This window comes from Bicyclus anynana, chromosome 16 (assembly GCF_947172395.1).
Source record: "Bicyclus anynana chromosome 16, ilBicAnyn1.1, whole genome shotgun sequence".
Lineage (NCBI taxonomy): Eukaryota > Metazoa > Arthropoda > Insecta > Lepidoptera > Nymphalidae > Bicyclus > Bicyclus anynana.
Window position 1 is genome coordinate 3,216,983 of NC_069098.1, and position 20,427 is coordinate 3,237,409.

At 34.8% G+C, this 20,427-nt stretch overlaps 1 protein-coding gene across 1 annotated transcript in view; it reads left to right on the forward strand.

Moving 5' to 3' along the window:
- The window catches only part of LOC112050474 (connectin-like), a 36,467-nt gene extending 17,335 nt beyond the window's left edge, over window positions 1-19,132 (forward strand). The window contains exons 2-3 of the mRNA XM_024088746.2: window positions 13,664-14,739; window positions 15,755-19,132. Coding sequence (XP_023944514.1) covers window positions 13,686-14,739; window positions 15,755-16,239 — 1,539 coding nt within the window. The 5' untranslated portion in view covers window positions 13,664-13,685 and the 3' untranslated portion in view covers window positions 16,240-19,132. The remainder of the gene's footprint in view (window positions 1-13,663; window positions 14,740-15,754) is intronic.
- The last annotated feature ends 1,295 nt before the right edge of the window (window positions 19,133-20,427 follow it).

Genomic DNA, 20,427 nt, shown 5'->3' on the forward strand with positions numbered 1-20,427 from the left:
ATCTGTATAAATATTTCTTTTTTTTTGGCCTTACGCATGATTTGATTTCTGAAGTTTTTTTTTGACGTTACCATAAAAAACAATTAAGTGATTGGATTTAATAACATACGGTATCCAATAAACATAAGTCTGTGGGTTTCAGATTAATTTGTTATCTACAATAATGTAGCTGAATTATCAGGTCAGTCTAAGATAATGTCTATCTAGGAAATTATCTTGCATTTCCTCGACGGCAGACTCCACCTTGGACTATTTATAATTTCCGGATCTCCAGTAATTACTGATAAGGTGATTTAGTATTCTAGTGTATTTGCTCAGAGAGAAAACTAATTAAATTAAATACCTAAGATAATGAAATTACAAAATATATCATTTATACTTTTTATATAAAAGAAGAAGTTGTATTTAATTTTTATTATAATCATTTTCTTAATATTTTTTTAATCATTATTGTATGTGTAATCGACTTCAACAAAGGTCTTATATTGTCAATTGTCAGTTTTTTTGTTGCTAAGCATTTAACTAATATAAATTTCTTTCTTTTCCTTTCCCTTATTCCACTTAAGAGGGGTCGGCAAAATATGCCAATCTTCTCCATTCCTCTCTATTACTCGTCAACTAATCATCCACTCCCTTTACACACAGTACATAGCTGTTACTCTCCTCTTGTGTTCTTCCACTTGCAAATGCAACATTTTTCTAGTAACATGGTTTTCATCCCTCCGCAATACATGTCCATACTAAGCTAACCTTTTATTCCTCAAATTTTCTGTCATTGTTATTCAAGATATATAAGTAACTAACTAAAATAAAATGTAAATAATATATAATAAAATAATATTATCACTAATTCTATCGACAATAGAATCGAAATTACTGTCACATTTTTTTAATCTACCTAGTTGACATATCGAACCTCAAGAAAACACGCAGGTAGTAAATAAGTTCTTCGGGCATCATAAAACGGAAATTTAATCCGTGTTACACAATTCTTCGGAATTCTATTATTCTGAAGTACACCATAAATACAGGTAAAATTTAACAAGAAGTCCGTAGTAAATACGTGCTTGGTGAAGATTTTGCGGTGCTTAACGTAGAAAAAAGTCCCATTTTCCTTTATTATGAAGAAACCAACAGGTAAAAGGGAATCGGGTAATACTGTCTGCTCTTTGGTATTACCTACCCATTCTTTTGTGGACGGAAATAATATTCATTTTGTTGGCCCTTCGAAGACTTTTTCGTACATGCAATTTATATACTCCTTTGTCAGTATTTCGTTTATCTGATATGACGTGTTCATTATAGGAAGTCTTATTTCTGTTTATTCTGATCAAGGTATTACATTAACTAGTTCAGTTCGTGGTTTTACGTTTTTATTTTTTCCTGATTGTGTAAGTGCCGTAGGCTCCTTAATGGGACCTTGGGCGAGCGTAGAAGCATCGCCTGATGGGGCCCCAAGGTATAAGGCAAAATAGTGAATGGGCGGAAGGAAGGAAGGAAAGGCGTCTCCTCTAAGACTCGGTCCTTGGGTTGGGTGGGATGTTTTGTCCTGAGTGTATAAGGCCGGGCACCCCCGAGATCGTGTATTAAAATGCTCACGTCTGGGTGACGTCAGATACCGGAGATCTCGTCTATGCCGGCGAAGACGCTGTGTAGCTTGTGATGGTGTTGCTTGAGAAGCATTTTCGTTAGGATCGTGGTTTTACCCGTTCCCATGTGAGTATAGGAATAAAAAGTAATCTCGTATGTTATTTCAAATTATAAACTACTATAATATACTTAGTATAATCCAAAATAGAATCAAGGTATATTCGAATTGAGAATAAATGTATAGGGATAAAATAATTCAGCGGCCCTGAATAGATAATGTAATGGTAATAAGTAAAAATTACTGGCTGATTTGGTAAAAAATTATTGGCTGATTTGGTTGTGGACTAGGTGAAAGAGTGCACAATGAAATTACTTAAACTTAGTTTTTTAGAATACCATTTACTAAAATATCTAAACTTAAAAAACTACATGTTGACGATTTAAAATAATCTTAATATAGATTTTCTCGGATAAAATGTTCTGATTACCTTCATATTGATATCGTAATAAAAATGTAACATTCCGTAATATTTTTCATATCAAAAGGGAATATGAATACGGATTTCCTATTAGCAAAAAACCAGAGAGATATTTTTTTGATCCCTCGCCAACTCATAGGAAAGTAAAGTCGCTTGAAATCCCCGAGTAGGTGGGAGTTGATGAAAAAATTCCGAATATCCTCATAAAAAAGTATGAAATATTTTATAATAAAATGTCCGAGAAAATCATCTTGTTTACATAATATTGTACAGTGGCATTTTTGACATCACTTTTTGTATCACACTAATATTATAAAGGCGAAAGTTTGTGTGTAAGCGTATATGTTTGTGCCTACTTTGCGCTGCGGCTACTGAAGCGAGTTAGTTGAAATTTGGAATGGAAATCGATTTTACTCTGGTTTATTACACAGGCTACTTTTCATCCCGGAAAAATTCATGGTTTCTGCGGAATTGCGAAAAACTGATTTCCACGGGGACGAAGTTGCGGGTGTCCGCTAGTATTCTATAAATAAGAATGAGTAAAAATATCAGTCCGACAGCCCGCATTGGAGTAGCGTGGTGGGTCTAAGCTCTATATCTAATCTGCAAGGAGCAAGACCAGAATAGTTTAGTGTAGACCAATGTTCGACAATGACATCGGAAGATGTACCGCAAAGCAATTTAACGTTCTAATACGATACTGCGTAAAAACAGTCAGAAATATGAGCACAATCTACTTATACCTACCTCTATCAAATTCTAAGTAATCCCACTTCCATCTAAGGATAGGCGTCCACAGATCAACATCGTATGTACCTATCGGACGTAGTATTTTTTGTATAGAAATTCATAGAAGTTCGTCCACTGATCCGCATTGTACGGATCATCGTAAAATTAGAAAACCGTATATTGCGATGCTACCAATACGTACGATGCGGATCTGTGGACGCCTGCCTTTAGATTGCATTGTCATTTAATATCAGGCAAGAACACACTCAAGGACTTTGAATAAATAATTAAAAATATTAAGAAAAACCAGACTGCCTAAGAATTTGATATCCATATCGCATTATTCAAAAAATATAATCCTTTAACATAGTCTCACTCTAGATAGAGTCGTCGTGTTGTTTTTTTTAACTTCCCCTATCTAAGAACACTTAGATTATTAAGACAAATCTACCGATATCTTAACTACGTCTGTTTGGGAGATATGAGGTAATAATGAATATTCTATACATACATACATACGCGCAAAAAACATAACCCTTCTTGCAGTCGGGAAAAAACAATATTATTTACATTCATAACAAAGTGTTGTCAGTTTCATTGAAATAAAAATACATATAAATGTGATTTGTATTCACAACAGATTTGATATTGCGGGGATATCTGTAATTTTGGGTGCACATCCACCGCCGGGACGGCAGTTCCACTATTTCGGTCGAAATCAATATGTAATAGCCATTCTGTACGCGCCAATGGCCGGCTCGGGCGAATGCTGAGATTTACAGATCGTAATATATATTCCCCGCTGAAATATTACGTAATTTGTGTATTTATCCGTCGTCCTCGAAATTGATAGTGGTTTAAATGTACCATTTTCGGCCCAGAAATACTCGGATCTATAAGGATCGGATAAAATTTTTAATTCTTGACTATAGGTCACGTTTAGGGCGTCAACTTAACAGCGAATATACCGAGCATCAATACGCTAGTCATACGCCGCATTAGCATCGAATTGTGTTGTACTATGACGGTTTAGCTGTAAACTAATGACGTCATAGTACAACACAATTCGATATTGTAACGCGGTGTCTGACTAACACTTTTACGCGTGTTGAGTACGCGTTCTGTTTGGCGAAGCCTAAGTTTACATAGTACATTTTATTGCCTAACCCAATAAATTCATACGGTAATGCATTTATCCAATTAATATTACTTACCTATAAATATAATACCCAGAACTGTATTCCAATCGAACGAAGTGCTCTATTTTAAAGTATACTTTTAATAGCAGACGTCCCGGACATCCTACTTTCAGCTATATTTAAAACGTAAAAATACGTTTTAAACATAGTTGAATATAAGGTAGCTGTTAATGTGCATCAGAAGGGGAAAAGTGCATCTAAGTCGAGGTCCGAGTTTTATAGCCAATGCTTTTCGATATTCGTTCCATCCCCCACATTCTTCTAGACCTCGGGCTCGATTTTAGTAGCTTATGCACTTTCCTCAATCTCTGGTCAACCTATGCTGCCACAAAAATTACATTTTTCATAAGAAATCATAGTAAGCAAATTTAAATCAGCTGATACGTTCTACTTATGTCACACTACGAATAAATTGAGGACTTAGTCTTAATAAAAGTCTTCGTAAGACATTTCATCTTCCATTTCCATCAGAGTGCTCTCTAAAATGTGCCGCAAAAGCTGCTGCAAATCTGAAGATGTCAAATTTAAATCAGCTGATTTGAAACTACACCCCTCGGAATCGGAGGCAGAGGTCATATCCACTGGACTATCACGGCTATCGGAGCAACATATACACCAGAAGAAATGAAAAGGGACGGGCCTGAATATTACGTTTTTCTGAATATCTCCTGATCCTTGCCATATAAAGCTTATAATTTTTTGTGTTTTGCTAAATAAAAATCTTTCTTTCTTTCTATACTATTAGACTGATGTATACAGTCTCCTTCGTTCTGCGCAGTCGAGTAAAAAGTTACCGAGTAAAATGATACGTATGAATATTTTCCCCTTATCCAAGAAACTACATGCATAATACGACAAGGAGTTTCAAAATAAAGTCTCTTGACTCTTATTACATGGAAATAGGGACCATAATTCAAGAAGAATGTAGGTCCTATTTCCGACCCTAGGATGTAGCGTCTCGTAAATTCCCATCACCCTGTCCGACCCAATTTAGGCACAGAATGACTTGAATATTTACTTTATCTAATATAAATTAATGTCTATCTACATAGCCAAATAATGCAATTGATATAATAGATCAGAACAGCTATTGTAATATAGGCTATAATAAATTTTATGGTTCTACTTTTATAAAACTTACTGATTTTTCTCAAAACTAGATCAGGATACAAACATTCAGCTTCACCTATCAATTAGTCATGACGGAAAACCATTTTACTTAATTAAAGTTACTATAGAATTTCTTAATTAAAACATTAATGAAAGCAACCATAAAATGAAATTATAAAAAAATTAACGATAACAAATGTAAATATTATTTAATGAAGTATAAAACACCATAAATTCTTAACGAACGGAAGAATCAGCGAGAGGCTTTGACTTTTAAAAGTAATAATTGTTTAAAAGATATAAATAAATAAATTTAAATAAAAGAATGTGATATGAGTAATCTTGCAGTAAGCAACCTATATCAACATAAATAACACCGTTTTCGCGAAAATAATGTAGTTCTATTTGCAAAAGAAGTAACATAATAAAGCGACTCGCTCTCTGGTAAAAATTCAAGCCAGACAACTGAATAGAGACTTATGTAGGCACTTCACCTGCAAACTTTATCTTCAATCGCTCAATTGTTGTCTTTTGAAAGGGAGGATCAAACTTAAGCATCTAAAGTCGAAGTCACAAAGAAGTTTTAATATTAAAATCTATAGTATATTGTTATGTCATGTTGTTAGTCGATGATATTGACGATCCGCACAATGCTCGTATAGGGAGATGATTACCTATTGAAAGAAACTTTGTCATCGTCAAATCTTGAGGCAAAAAAGACTAAATATGTCAACCTATAGCGGCGGAATCGAAATAATCGCTCTTAATTCTATTTCGTTATGATGGTACGAAAGAGAGAGCTATGTTTTCGATTTCGCCACCAGTGCCGGATTAAGCCTAAAGCCCAGTAGACCCAGGCCCAAAGCGGCCAAATGTAAGGGGCGATCAATCGGCCATTCGTGACAAAGAATTCAAGGAAAAATAATTAAATGTCACCAATTTCTAATTTTATAACTTTCGATAAGTAATACAACTATTCCAAACACAATGTGTATCCATTTTCTAAACCTAAGAAGTAATGAAATTAAAGAAAATAAATGCGCTTTTATTTAAAGTAAAGGCCAAATAATGTTATGTTCTACTAACTTATAAGAAAATTTTTGAGAAAAATGTACTTTTGTGCTCACTGCAGTGAAAATAAATTTTCATAAACGTCAATAAAATAAATTCTTTAAATAATGGTATATTAATGGATGCCCGCGACTCCGTTCGCCTCAAAGTTAATTTTTACAAATACTGCGAGAACTATGAATTTTTCCGGGATAAAAGTAGCCTATGTTCTGCCCCAAGGTCCGATTTATCTCTATGCCAAATTCCATCAAAAACGGTTCAGTGGTTTAGCCATGACAGACATACTTTCTCATTTATAACATTAATACTTAACAATGACGTATGTAAGTAAAGTAAAAAAATAGTATGGATATTACGATGAATATAGGACTGGTACTTTGAGGCCTAGGGCGGCTAAGACTACAAATCCGCCACTGTTCGCCAGTATTGGTTGACATTCGCTTTTTTCTTGTCTCGGGATATGTCCAAATTGATATCAAAGTCGTGTCAATATTTTCTATATTTCCCTATAAACTTATCAATGAAATAGCGATTGTAAAATGTACCCTTTTTGTTAACTTGTATAATAAGCTAATATTCTAAAGATATTTTACTTTCTTCTTGCGAAAAAATTTGAGAATTCTTGAAACTTTTTTAACAATTACCCACAATGTACCAGAAGTTAAATTTAACAGCCTACGGACCTTTGATATTGAACAACACGCAGTATCAAGTTAAAGGAAGATGAGTGTACCTACCGCAAAACTTTGTTTCTATATTAATATTGTCTTGTTAGACCTTGTTCCCTAAAATAGCCGACTGCTATGCTGCCATTTTGTCCAAGTATATTAAAAGGAGTTTTGGAAATAAATTATATAAATCTGTACTAAAAATTAAGAAAATTATACAGAAAGTTTAAAAGTTTCAGATTATTTAACGATTGGTTTTATGGGTGTTTATAATTCAATCAAAAATAAACTGATCTGGATAAAGTTTTGCAAATTTATAAATTGTGATATAGTATAACACACTGACTATATATTTTTATGTCGATTTATTAAGTTTATAAAAAAAAATAAAAGTCATAGTTTAACATTTGTTATTAAAAGTAAATATTTGTTGGCGGTTTAAATACAACGGTAAAGTTATTCTATATATTCTCCCGTGCACGACGTGATATTTTATTTTCAAATACGTGCGAAACTTAAGTCTTCGTAACGTTTTTAATAGGTCGGCATCTGTCGAAATTTGGTAATTTTTGGGGATTTTTGGGGGGCGGGGTTTATCAGGGCGTTTGCTTATTTACCTGGTTGATGTCATGGGCGTTGAAGTGGTCAACAATATCTTTCTAATTATAACTAAAGTTAAGCGAGGTACAGCAATAGTCCAATGGAACTCGGACTTTTTGGATTACTTGGTTACTGAGGTATTTAATGATCTTGAAATAAATTACTCTTGCAAAGTATTTTTTTATTATTCTCTACAAGTTAGCCGTTGACTACAATCAGCTCACCAGAATGGTCAGTAATAATGCAATCTAAGCCAGACATGACCAAATAGGAAAACTACAGTTGGCCCAGCCGGGGATCGAACCCAAGACCTTCGTCTTGTACATCCACCGCACACCATTGCGCCACGGAGGCCGTAAATCCTGCTTCAACTCAATGTTCTTTCTAAAAAACAAAAACCTCCCGCAAATTATGTTGTAGCTAATAGCTATACCTGTTTATATTCTGTGCTTCTGTGCACTCAGACTAATTTGTGGGGTGTGGAGTGACGGCAGGAGTCGTGTGTGACTCATTCCCCCTCTCCCCTCCACTTTGGTAACTGTATTGAGTCTTGTTGCCGCTTGTAGGTAAACATTAGCTTTGAAAGTCAACTTTTAATAATCTTTGAACTCAAGATGACGAGCTAATAATTGTCTTACCTGCTGTTTCATTTTCAAATTCAAATATTTGTTATTCAAGTTAAAAAATAATAAATAGCCAAAAAGGGTACATTAGTCACTATACAGCAAACCAGAGAACTATGCATCCGAGTTCCTTACCCAGACTTGAGGAGTCAGAAGCATCGCTGTAGCCGAAATCGGCTTTGAGGCTTCATCATCAACGGTTGAGAAGGCATTTCATGCACATTGAATATAATAGCAATGCTCTAACCTCTTAACCTTCTGAAACTACTTAATTAAAAGCATTGAAGTTTCCTTTTGTGATATAGTACCTCCTCGTAGACTCTCTGAGAGAGAATTTTTATAATTTAAAATATAAAGAAGAAAATAGATCAGAGAAGTGTTGAAATTTTGTTCGAATGTCTGTTCCATAAAGTTGGAAATATCAGAGATTTCCACGCGTGTGAAGTCACGGGTGTTTGCAAGCGTAGTCTGTTTTAGTAAGATCAATTTGGCATACCTACCAAATTGATCTTTTAAGAAACTTTTCAGTACCAATAGTATACCTAGAAATTATTTCGTGGAAAGACTTATGAACGGACGAATGGATATTGAGCCTTCTTTATTTTACTACAGAACCCTAAACTACTAGTTTATAATAGCTATTAAACTAGCCATCACCGTTAAATAGATACTTTGGTAATACTATGAAACAACAACTAACTATTAAAGTGTCTACAAAGAAAATTGATTCAGATAAGAATCCGAAGGATTTTATTATTGTCGTTCTTATTATCATTTAAATCAAAATGGCCGACAATCCCCCGAGGTTTCCGAGGTTAATGTTTAATTAAGAGGCTCTTTTAATTAGAGCGAGACTCGTTTCTTTTTATAGTAACTGTCTTATCAAGGAAACTGAAAGGACAGATGGACAAAGGGTCTTTGTTGTCCTCAAATCATTTTATTGTATTGGATTTTTGGCCTGTCCTCTCTAATAGACAAAAACTTTCAACAGCTATTGTTAACACTGTAATACTTTCAGTTTAAACAGACTTCTTTGTATTAATTACATTGCCTCATTAGATAGTCTTCATAATAGAGAAGAAGTTCTCAGTACTAATCTTGAGTTGGGAAGTTGGTGCTTTTACACCCATGTGCCTCACTTTAATTAATCGGGCCTGGTCATTATCACCGTAATATGATATTAAATGTTACAGGGTCAATTACCACCAAAAACCCGACAAATCTTGTAGTGTGGTGAGTGGAAGTTCAAAAACCTCTAATAATCACTCATTCGCACAAGAGTTTTATTAACGAGTTACAAAAGAGTATTAACACATCGCTTTTTTAACTCTCATGCGAACGAGGCCTAAAATTCTAAGCCCTTTTGAACCGTCAAGTTTTTAAAGCTGCTGTTAAAAATAAGCTGATGATGATAATGATGATGAATGTAAATATAATACATGTAAACAAATTACTAGCACCATCTATTGGTCAGTTATAAATAATAGAATTTGACAACAAAGTTGCCAAACCGGAATTACATAAAGACAAACCAATTAATTAAAGCTTACAGCTATAAAACGCAGTATGCTTTTCAGCGGTTAATTAACATTTAATGGCCGTTTAACAGTAAAATATGCGACGCATACAAACAAAATACATTTCCGACATTAATAATGACATGTGTTTTTATTTTCATCATGTTAATATGTTTAATGCGATTAATTTAAGATATTTATGATAATGGGTTATTTGAAATTTTTTCCAAATATGCTAATATCCATTATCCTTATACAATTATAAATATACTAGATGACGCCGCGCGATTTCACCCGCGTGATTCTCGTTCCCGTAGGAGTACAGGGATAATATATAGCCTATAGCCTCGATAAATGGGCTATCTAACACTGATAGAATTTTTCCAATCGGACCAGTAGTTCCTGAGATTAGCACGTTCAATCAAACAAACAAACAATCTCTTCAGCTTTATATATTAGTATAGATAAAGATTACAATGGTGATTATTTAATTTTGAAAACTTCGTTATAGAGTATTATAGGAATACAGGGTTCAGGATAGAAGTAATATGACAAACAACCAGTTTGCGTTCAGATTCAAACCGAAGAAATGCAGCAATTATTACTTTCAAAGATATGACGACCTTTAAGACGTTTTCATGGGTTGCTTAAACAACAAGTTAGTAATTCGTAAAACCATTATATTTGTATGGCCTTTCAAAGAAAGTTATTGATATGTTTAGTATTTATCCGTTTATGACTTCTGATAACAAGAATGGTACATGGAATTGGAAAGAAGCTACATATATCATCATCATCATCATCATATCAGCCGATGGACGTCCACTGCAGGACATAGGCCTTTTGTAGGGACTTCCAAACATCACGATACTGAGCCAACTGCATCCAGCGAATCCCTGCGACTCGCTTGATGTCGTCAGTCCACCTGGTGGGGGGTCGGCCAACACTGCGCTTACTAGTGCGGGGTCGCCATTCCAGCACTTTGGGACCCCAACGTCCATCGGCTCTTCGCACTATGTGCCCCGCCTATTGCCACTTCAGTTTCGCAACTCGTTGAGCTATGTTGGTGACTTTGGTTCTTCTGCGGATCTCCTCATTTCTGATTCGATCACGCAGAGATACTCACAACATCGCTCGTTCCATCGCCCGCTGTGTGACTCTGAGCCTTCTTATGAGGCCCATAGTTAGCGACCAAGTCTCGGAACCATAGGTCATCACTGGCAACACGCACTGTTCGAAGACTGTTGTCTTCAGGCACTGAGGAATTTCGGACGAAAAGATGTCGCGACGTTTCCCGAATGCAGCCCAGCCGAGTTGGATTCGACGGTTCACCTCTTTCTCGAAATTGGACCTACCTAACTGGATCATATGTCCTAGGTATATGTATTCGTCTACAATTTCGAGTGCAGCGTTCTCAACTATAACTGGGTGGAGCGATACATGAGCATTACACATTATTTTTGTTTTGCCCATGTTCATTTTCAGGCCCACCTGTTGAGAAACGCTGCTGAGGTCATTGAGCATTGTACTAAGGTCATCCAGAGTCTGTGCCATGATGACTACATCATCCGCGAACCGCAGTTGAGTGATGTACTCGCCATTGATGTTGATGCCAAGTCCGCCCCAGTCCAGAAGCTTAAAGACGTCTTCCAATGCGGCGGTAAATAGCTTCGGAGAGATCACATCTCCCTGACGCACTCCTCGCTGCAACTGGATTGGCCTCGTAGTCTGATCCTGAATACGGACTGACATAGTGGCGTTTTCGTACAAGCACTTCAACGCTTGGATATACCTGTAATCAATTCGGCATCTCTGCAATGACCTTAGCACAGCCCAGGTTTCCACCGAATCGAAGGCTTTCTCATAGTCCACAAACGCTAAGCAAAGTGGCTGGTTATACTCGTGAGTCTTCTGTATAACCTGCCGCAGCGTTTGGATGTGGTCTATGGTGCTAAAGCCTTTTAGGAAACCGGCTTGTTCGGGAGGCTGGAAGTCGTCAAACCTATTAGCGAGACGATTCGTAATGACTCTCGAGAACAATTTGTAAACATGGCTTAGCAGCGAGATGGGTCTGTAATTCTTCAGCAAGGTGTTGTCACCTTTTTTGAAGAACAGAACCACCACGCTCCTATGCCACGCCTCAGGCGTCATGCCCTCGTGAATGACGGAATTGAACAATCGCTGAAGGACTTTAAGTATCGGTTTTCCACCCGCTTTCAGGAGTTCTGCTGTGATTCCGTCCTCACCTGGCGCCTTATTAACATATATATCTATATGAATTTTCATCTAATAAGTTAAGAAGGCTTTTATTTATTTAACAATAATCTTAGCCATCTTTGTTTTTATGTATTAACTAGCGGAGGCCCGCGACTAATTAAGCGCGAAATTAAGTTTTTCACAAACCGCGCGGGGACTTTTGATTTAATGGGTATAAAAAGCAGCCTTGATGTTGCTCTACAAGTTCTTCTATTATTCAGTGAAAGTCCCGTTAAATTTAGTTCAGCCGTTCCAAAAATTAACCCAGACTAACAGAAAAGCCTCCCCCTTTGCCCAGCAGTTGGATGAAATTTAACTATATAGCATGTAATAAATACTATGTAATTTAGATTGTAAAAGGCTTAAATAAATAAATAAATAAATAGAAAGACTGGCAGACAAAAATATTAAGAAAGCTTGTTTGTGATTTGGTTTCGTGTAAATAACTTTAGGCACTTGATGATACACAGTTATTTTTAAATCACAATTTTAACAAAAAATAGTTTTAAAAATTACCTACGAATAAAATCACGTATTTTAAAGTTGTTTCTAATGCCCGCCGGAGTATAAAGTACATTTATGAACAAAACATCTTGTACAAACTTCCAGTGGCTTTTGAGTTAGGTTTTTAGAAAGAGATTTTCTTTGGTAAAGAACACGTCTTACTCACTGAAATGCTAAAAATAGCATTAATCTACGTGTCTTAAAGAGAATCTGAGGCCATATCTCAGAGTTCGTGAGTGGGGCTGAAATAAAACGTTCATCTTATTTAATATTGAAGAGCTTTCAGTATCGCATGTCAGGATTTATAATGGTCTACGTGCTTATGTTAGAAGCCAATTGCATATTAATGTGTTCCATCTTAGACTGTGTCGTATACATACTTAAAGCTACTATTACACAAGCTCATTTCAAGCACGAAAGCATGCTACTATTGGATAATTGGAATGTTTGCTTTGAGCATGCTTATGCATACTTAAAAATAGCATGCTTATTGATAGCAAATGTAAACTGATGATAAGCATAAATGCTATTTTTATATTATTTACACATGCTCTGAAATACTAGGTATTGTTACACATGCTCTAAAATAGCATGTAGCACTAGCATGCTTTCGTGTTTGAAATGAGCATGTGTAACAGTAGCTTTACTTCAGATTATTGTGGCACTAGCGGACTATAATAAATAGCGTGGAATTCACAAATCCCGAGAGAACCATGATTTTTTTAGGATGAAAAGTAGCGTATGTGTTTATTCAGAGCACAATCTATTTACATTACAAATTTCAGCCAAATCGCTTCAGCAGTAGCAGCGTTAAAGAGTAACAAACATCTATACAAACTTTCGCGTTTATAATATTAATAAGACGTAAGCCTGTACAACAATTTTGATTACATGTTTTGGTAATCAAAGCGCATGTTTATTTTGTAATTATTTTATTTTCTCTGTTATATTTATTTACAATGTTTTGTATTTATTTTTAATAATGCATATAATAGGAAACATAATTAAAATATTTAAAAAAATCTATATCAGTGAAAAGTCCGATAAATTCAAAACAATGTTTATATTAGTAAACTAGCTGACCAAATATAATAAAAATTACATATAATTCAAAATATATAATTAATAAAGCGGGTTTATTTATCATTCATTCTATTTAAAAAACGAACACAAATTCATATTCGGTCGTTGTGCAAATACAATAATAATATTAGTATTCATTCAATATTTTCTCGTCTCCCTTAAGTAAATTTAATATCACCGCTGTAGTATTTGGCATAAAAACTCTCTTTAATGTAGATTTTTTGTTTGTTCCAGATAACTGAAAAAGTTGGGGAGCATGGAGACCGTCGTTAAATATTTACTCCTAGCTCTTGCATTGACCTCAGTGCAAATATCCTTTACTGAGAGCCGTCTAAATGAAAAACGTAGGGATAAAACCGAAAGGAGATACCACGCTGTACAGGCCAAAGACAACATGTGCGAAATAACGAACAGAGAATCGAAAGTGCATTGCTATTGTGAAAACATTGAAGTAAAAACAGCAACACGCGCTGATTGCTGGGTCTTCAACGGCGGTATTGACGAAACCGACCCAATTTGGTCCAGTTTCACGTCCCAGCCGCATTTAGAGAGATTAACATTCAATGTGAGGTCAGACGGAGCGCTCAAATTCATTCCACTTCAAGTAATTCATCGTCTGAAAAGACTGCAAAAGCTATTCATTCATTACGCGACGTTGAACAAAATCGAAAAGAAGACCTTTACAAACATGTCAACAATCAAAGAAATAACGTTAATGAACGATAAAATAATGGAGTTAGATTCGTTTTCGTTTTCAAACCTGCCTTCGCTCGTAAACTTAACAATTAAGGGGAACAAAGTAACTGAGATACAGCGAGATGTTTTCGTCGATTTGCCGAGTCTAAGGTATCTCGATTTGTCCTTCAACAGCATTAGTCTGGCTCACGATAGATGTTTCGACCATTTAAATGTACTTAACGACTTAGTACTGGAGGCAAATTTAATTTCGGTCTTAACTAGAGATACCTTTAAGGGTCTTGCAAATTTGACGAGATTGGATCTGAGGTCAAACAAATTGTCTATGGTCGGAGATCTAACGTTCTCAGAACTGTGGAATTTGAATGAACTTCTATTGGATAATAATGAAATAACATACTTGTCTGAAAGGGCCTTTGATGGTCTGGCTTTGCTACAAAAACTATCTGTGACTGGAAATAAATTACAGTCTATCAACGAAGGACTTTTGGAAGGCGTCCGTGGCCTCGAATTGTTGGACTTGAGAAATAATGATATAGAATCATTCACTTACGAGACTATTAAGCCAATACACGAAAACTTAAAAATGAAAACATCAGTTTTGTATTTAAGTGGTAAGTAATTTGTTTTTAATTTGTATTAACCATTTCTGGATAATCGTAATTATATGCTTTGGGAAACTTTATTATTCTTTTACAACGGTTACATAATTAAACTGTGTATACAACGCAGATACACAAAGGATATTTTGTGTCCGAATGAACATGTCATTAAAAACTAAATAATGTACTTTACTTTGGACACACTCATGGGAAGATAAATAACTATATTTTGTGCAAACAAAGGCGCATTCCCTGCAGGGCCGTAATCCCCTACCAAAGAGCCAAAGCACCCTCCTAACGTTAAGGACAATTAATGAGTGTAACAGTTCCCTTTAGCGAGTCAACAATAGCGTAATAACACGATTTAGGCACAATGAAGAATGAATTATTAAAAATCAACAAACATAACGGGAGTGTTCTCATGATAATTTTATTATACACTTTTGTTGTCCGACGATACGCCAGTCTAATAAATTTTAGTATGTTTTTTTATCATATTAGGCTTAGAGTTACTTCCCTTGTGATTTTGATTTTTCTGGTATTTATACTTAAATAATAACTTATTATTACTACATTGCATATAATTACATACAATTTTATATATATAGTAACGAGAACAATATTTTTTTAACATTTTTTTTTACAACTCATGTAGTTCAACAAACTGACTAAATAAAATTTTACAACTAATAAGAATAAAATACAAATACTGAAAAGTTAAAAAATAGTTATTTATTGTTAGGACGATATATAAAAATTAGTACAAAATTATACCTTATTTTAAATAATACGTAGTTACTATATTATAACACACATAATTATGTCTCAGAGTTGCCTGTAAAATTGATGAAAATAATACTTAATTACGACATTGTTCAATAATATATTGAATCAGCTGTAAAATAGCTAAAATTTGCATTAAGGTTATAAATGTCAATCGCTTCAAGCTGAGACAAGAATACAACCTTTTAATTAACTTTTCGTTCAGTTTGCAAAATGCATTCTAAAAATTGGCACTTTATTACAGGTAACATGTTAAGCTGCGATTGCCGTCTATCCTGGATTCAAGTGCTGCGGAACGAAACAAAAAGTGAACCACTCAGAGTGGCTCTAGATGAAGTGACTTGTATTCCAAACACAGATAACAAAAATATAAACAATGATAACGAGAGTAATCTTAGCGACGAAGTAAAGGTGATTAAAAATAAAAATGTCTTTGAGCTTGAGGCAAACGGAGAAGTTTTTCAACAGGATGCGAACGATGAAGAAGTGATCAGTGATTCATCGTCTTACAAATATGAAGATGCCATGAAAACAAATGTCAATCAAGTTGCAGTGGTCGATATTCCTGCTGAGAATCTACTTTGCGCTGGAGAAGTAGTACAGAATGGAGAAGACTCCCTAATGCTATCTTCTAAAGACGAAAGTTACTGGCAACCGAGCTCAAGTTTCAAAAGTCTATCAAATTTATCATTAGTGCTCACATTGGTGATAGTAAGTTTTGTTCAGTAAAAACTATGACGTCATAGACTTTTAAATAAGTTTAAATAAAGACTCTGTAAAGCATTGCAACTTTTCTGTGCTAATTAGTTTAAACAAAGAAGACTGGTCTAGTATATTAAATTAACTTATTCTATAAGAGATAAATTTGTATCTTGCGTAAGTAATACTATGTACTTGGACTACAGAAACGAAATGTGTATGAAGAATCTTAGATTTATCCTTAGGATTGCTTATTATTAAGTTTTTAAAAATGATAAATAATATAAACATGTATACTTCATTGATCTATTGGGTTGCGATGAAATTTAGGTTAAAAACAATACAATATTTGTTACTAAATTATCTATTACGATATTTCGCTTAAGATAAAAGTTCTATTGGACGATGTTTCAGCGCTCTTTTTGTACAAACATAAATTAAAATTATGCAGAATTTTGCTAGGTTTGACAATTCATCCTGTATATTAGTTTTAAATTTGATTTTAATATTGTGTGTGATTGTAAGTACTAAGGTATATACAGTACAAGTTTAATCAACGTAAATAAAATTTAATACTGAGAAATGAAAATTTGCAAGCTTTCTTTTTTAGACATAACCTATTTCAATAGATATTACCAAAATCTTATTCCAGTATGAAGTTATTTGTCGATAATAGTGATAATAAAATAATTATAAATAAGATTGCGATAACAATACATAGTTGTTTGGTATGTGCTAAAAAGAATATTGTAAATATTTACTTATAATAATATTTTTAAGCTAGGCATATTGTGTTAAGATAAGTTAATTAGTAGCTTTAAATGGTGAGAAATCATTAAATAACAAAGTGTCCGATAAAAATTTTACAAATAGATATATGTTGTATTCATAATTTATCTGTAGGTGACAAGCTGTTAAATAAATGGCATAAAAGACTACATTGTCTACTTTTTGAACTCTCATTTGCTTTGGATGTAAAAATGTGTACAGACAAGCTTTGACAGAAGACAGTTGACAGACAGCACTTTGGTGTGTAACACTAAAGGCACAATCTATTCTATCCACAGAACATAGAACAATAAAGCTAACGCTTTAGCAGTAGCAATAGCAAGGTGGCGTGGTCTGCGTATCCTCATATAAGAAGACGTACTCTAATGTAATGTACTCAGAAGTGGGTTACGAAAATATGAAACCAATGTCGAAAAAATGTTATGATTCATAATATTTGTTAGGACAACTTAATTAACAAATCAAACTATAAAGAATGGCAGAGAATGACCTTGAGTGGAGTCACGCACTTGTGAACGTTTTGTATAGGGTTAAAGAGCCCCGTGACAGATATCTGACATTTCCCTTAACCACTCAATAAGTCACTGTCCCCGCCTATCCCGAGTAACCCATAAGGAATTACACAACAAGAAATGTGGACGGCTCGAACGCCACGAGCGATGAAGCCATACGAAAGTCGTTCCCGCCAACTGATCGTTACCCCTCTCTAAATCCCTACTCTTTACGAAACAAATCGCACCACCTAGCGTCAAAACTAAATATGACAGAAGCGAGTTTCAGTTGATTCATGATTCCGTGATTCTACCTGCAGTTAAACACACTAGATCACATTAGATCTTACCACTTCATTCAAAGCCGAACATACGTCTGACTAGAATATCCATCTACTACGACTTCAATATTATACCACTTCTAACACAACTTAGATAATGAAGTCTTATTTATACAGGGTGTTGTGGAGTATTTCCCATTACTTCAAGGTGTTGACCTTGAAGTCTTTATATACACTTGGATTTTAAAATACGTAATCGTAGTGTTAAGAATGTCAATATCGAAGAAATATTGCAACTCCCACTTCCCACTTCACTAGTAAGCTACTTCATGAATTAGCCAAACTCATTCATTGATATAATACGCCAAACTTATTCATTGATAATATCAATGAATAAGTTGGGCTAGGTCATAATATAAGGATGCGATTTATAGAACACAATTAAGGATTTATTAACATAAGAAATATTTTTACTCCGAAATTATTCATAATAGAACACATGTTCCATACACATTTTTAATTAATTTTTCTTAGAGAATATAACCCTAGTATTATGGGAAATACTCCCGTGTATCCTGTATAATAAAACTCCACCAAATAAATTATTGAGTAAAATTATGTAGAAAGGTAATTGATTACTTTAAGCGGCCCTCCAGACATGAACAAATTTAGAAATTACGAAATCTCATTTTTTCTCTTACACAAATTCTACGCATAGCTATTCTTTATTATTAATCTTTAATACCCAGTGAATTTAATAAAGAGAATGATGTAATTTTACAAAATGTATTATAACACACTATATGCCGTGATGGCCCAGTGGATATGACCTCTGCCTCTGATTCCGGAGTGTGTGGGTTCGAATCCGATCCGGGGCATGCACCTTCAACTTTTCAGCTGTGTGCATTTTAAGAAATTAAATATCACGTGCCTCTAACGGTGAAGGAAAACATCGTGAGGAAACCTGCATACCAGAGAATTTTCTTAATTCTCTGCGTGTGTGTAGTCTGCCAATCCGCATTATGTCAGCGTGGTGGACTATTAGCCTAACCCCTCTCATTCTGAGAGAAGACTCGGGCTCATCAGTGAGCCGATTATGGGTTGATAACGAACTTTTATAATACTATTATTTAGTAATACGTTCTCACATTCCATTATTGATAATATTATAATCCTAGTAATTGAAATAGCTATAAATAGAAAACCGATATCAAATTAATTGAAAGTATTAAACGTGTGTTAGCTTCAGTTTTTTATGCATGTGTGTACCTGTTCGCAAATATTGTGTTTAAAATAATTATGTGTAAAAATTTTAAATTTTGCCTGTAAAGTATAAGAATGTAATAAAGTTTTTGAATTGAATTTTTGTATATTTATTGTAATGCCTTGTTGGTCCCAACCATCCGTGAAACCTCTCCATTTTGAATCAATCTAGCTTTTGTTACAAATTATTAGATACTTTAGAACAACTAAGCGTACAACCAAGGGAAGCGACTTTTTTAATTTCTAAATTTGACTTTTTTGACCTCCCTGGCAAAGTTAGTAGATCTGCGGTTTTCAAGACGGAGGTCCTGGGTTCGAATTCTAACTTAATTTAGGATTTTATATTTTCTAAATTGGCTCGAATCTGGTCTGGTGGTAGGCTTCGGCCGTGGCTAATTACCACCCTACCGGCAAGCGGTTTAGTGATGTCGCGTAGAAACCGTCAAAGGTATGGGTAGAATAAACTTATGCCTCTTCCAAGTTAACCCACTTCCATCTTGTAGTCTGGCAAGTTCGTTGATAACACTCCCATGATATGCGGGCGACAGGGGGAAAGACTGCGTGGGTGTGAAATCGTGCGTGCGGGGAAGTGACGTGTATCAGTCGTGGGGTTTTCATTCATCGCTACACGCCCCCCGGCCCGCGCGGAACATCAGGAGAGAGTTACGAACGAAGTTGCTAAACTATAGACTGCATTGTCACTTGGGCTAACTTTGTCGCAAGGGCTAACTTGTCATTAAAACAGAAAATAAACAAAATATTTAAAAACGTTAAAAAAATGTACATAGTTAAATTTACATGAATACCTACTAATATTATAAAGCTGAAGAGTTTTTTGTTTGGTTGAACGCGCTAACCTCAGGAACTACTTCAATTTTAATTTTTTACTTTCTGTATTAGATAGCCCATTTATCGAGATAGGCTTTATAATATCCCCGTATTCCCACGGGAACGAGAACCACGCGGGTGAAACCGCGTGGCGTCAGCTATTTTCAAAATAATACAGAAAATTTTATTCAATCAAGAATAAAACTTGTACATTTGCTAGATAATAAAAGTAATACGGTTAAGTTTTTTAGTAATTCAATTATCTGGGGAACTCCTGAAAGCGACCAATTTTTGAGAATCTTATTGGAAAATACAGCAGTTTAAAATTCGTACTCGAAACACTAGAGCGCTGGTGCCGCATACAAATGAGTCTCTACTTCCCTTATTAAAATCCGTCTGAATTCCACTCAAAATATAACACGGGTAAAAAGAAATGAGAGGATCGTCTTTATGCTCACTTCAAAATGACCGGCGTCTCACCTTACCTGTATTACGCAATCTTGAGGAAATCCACAAAAGCTCTTACAGGAGTTTTTTAAAATAACAAAGTTAATCAAGCAAATATT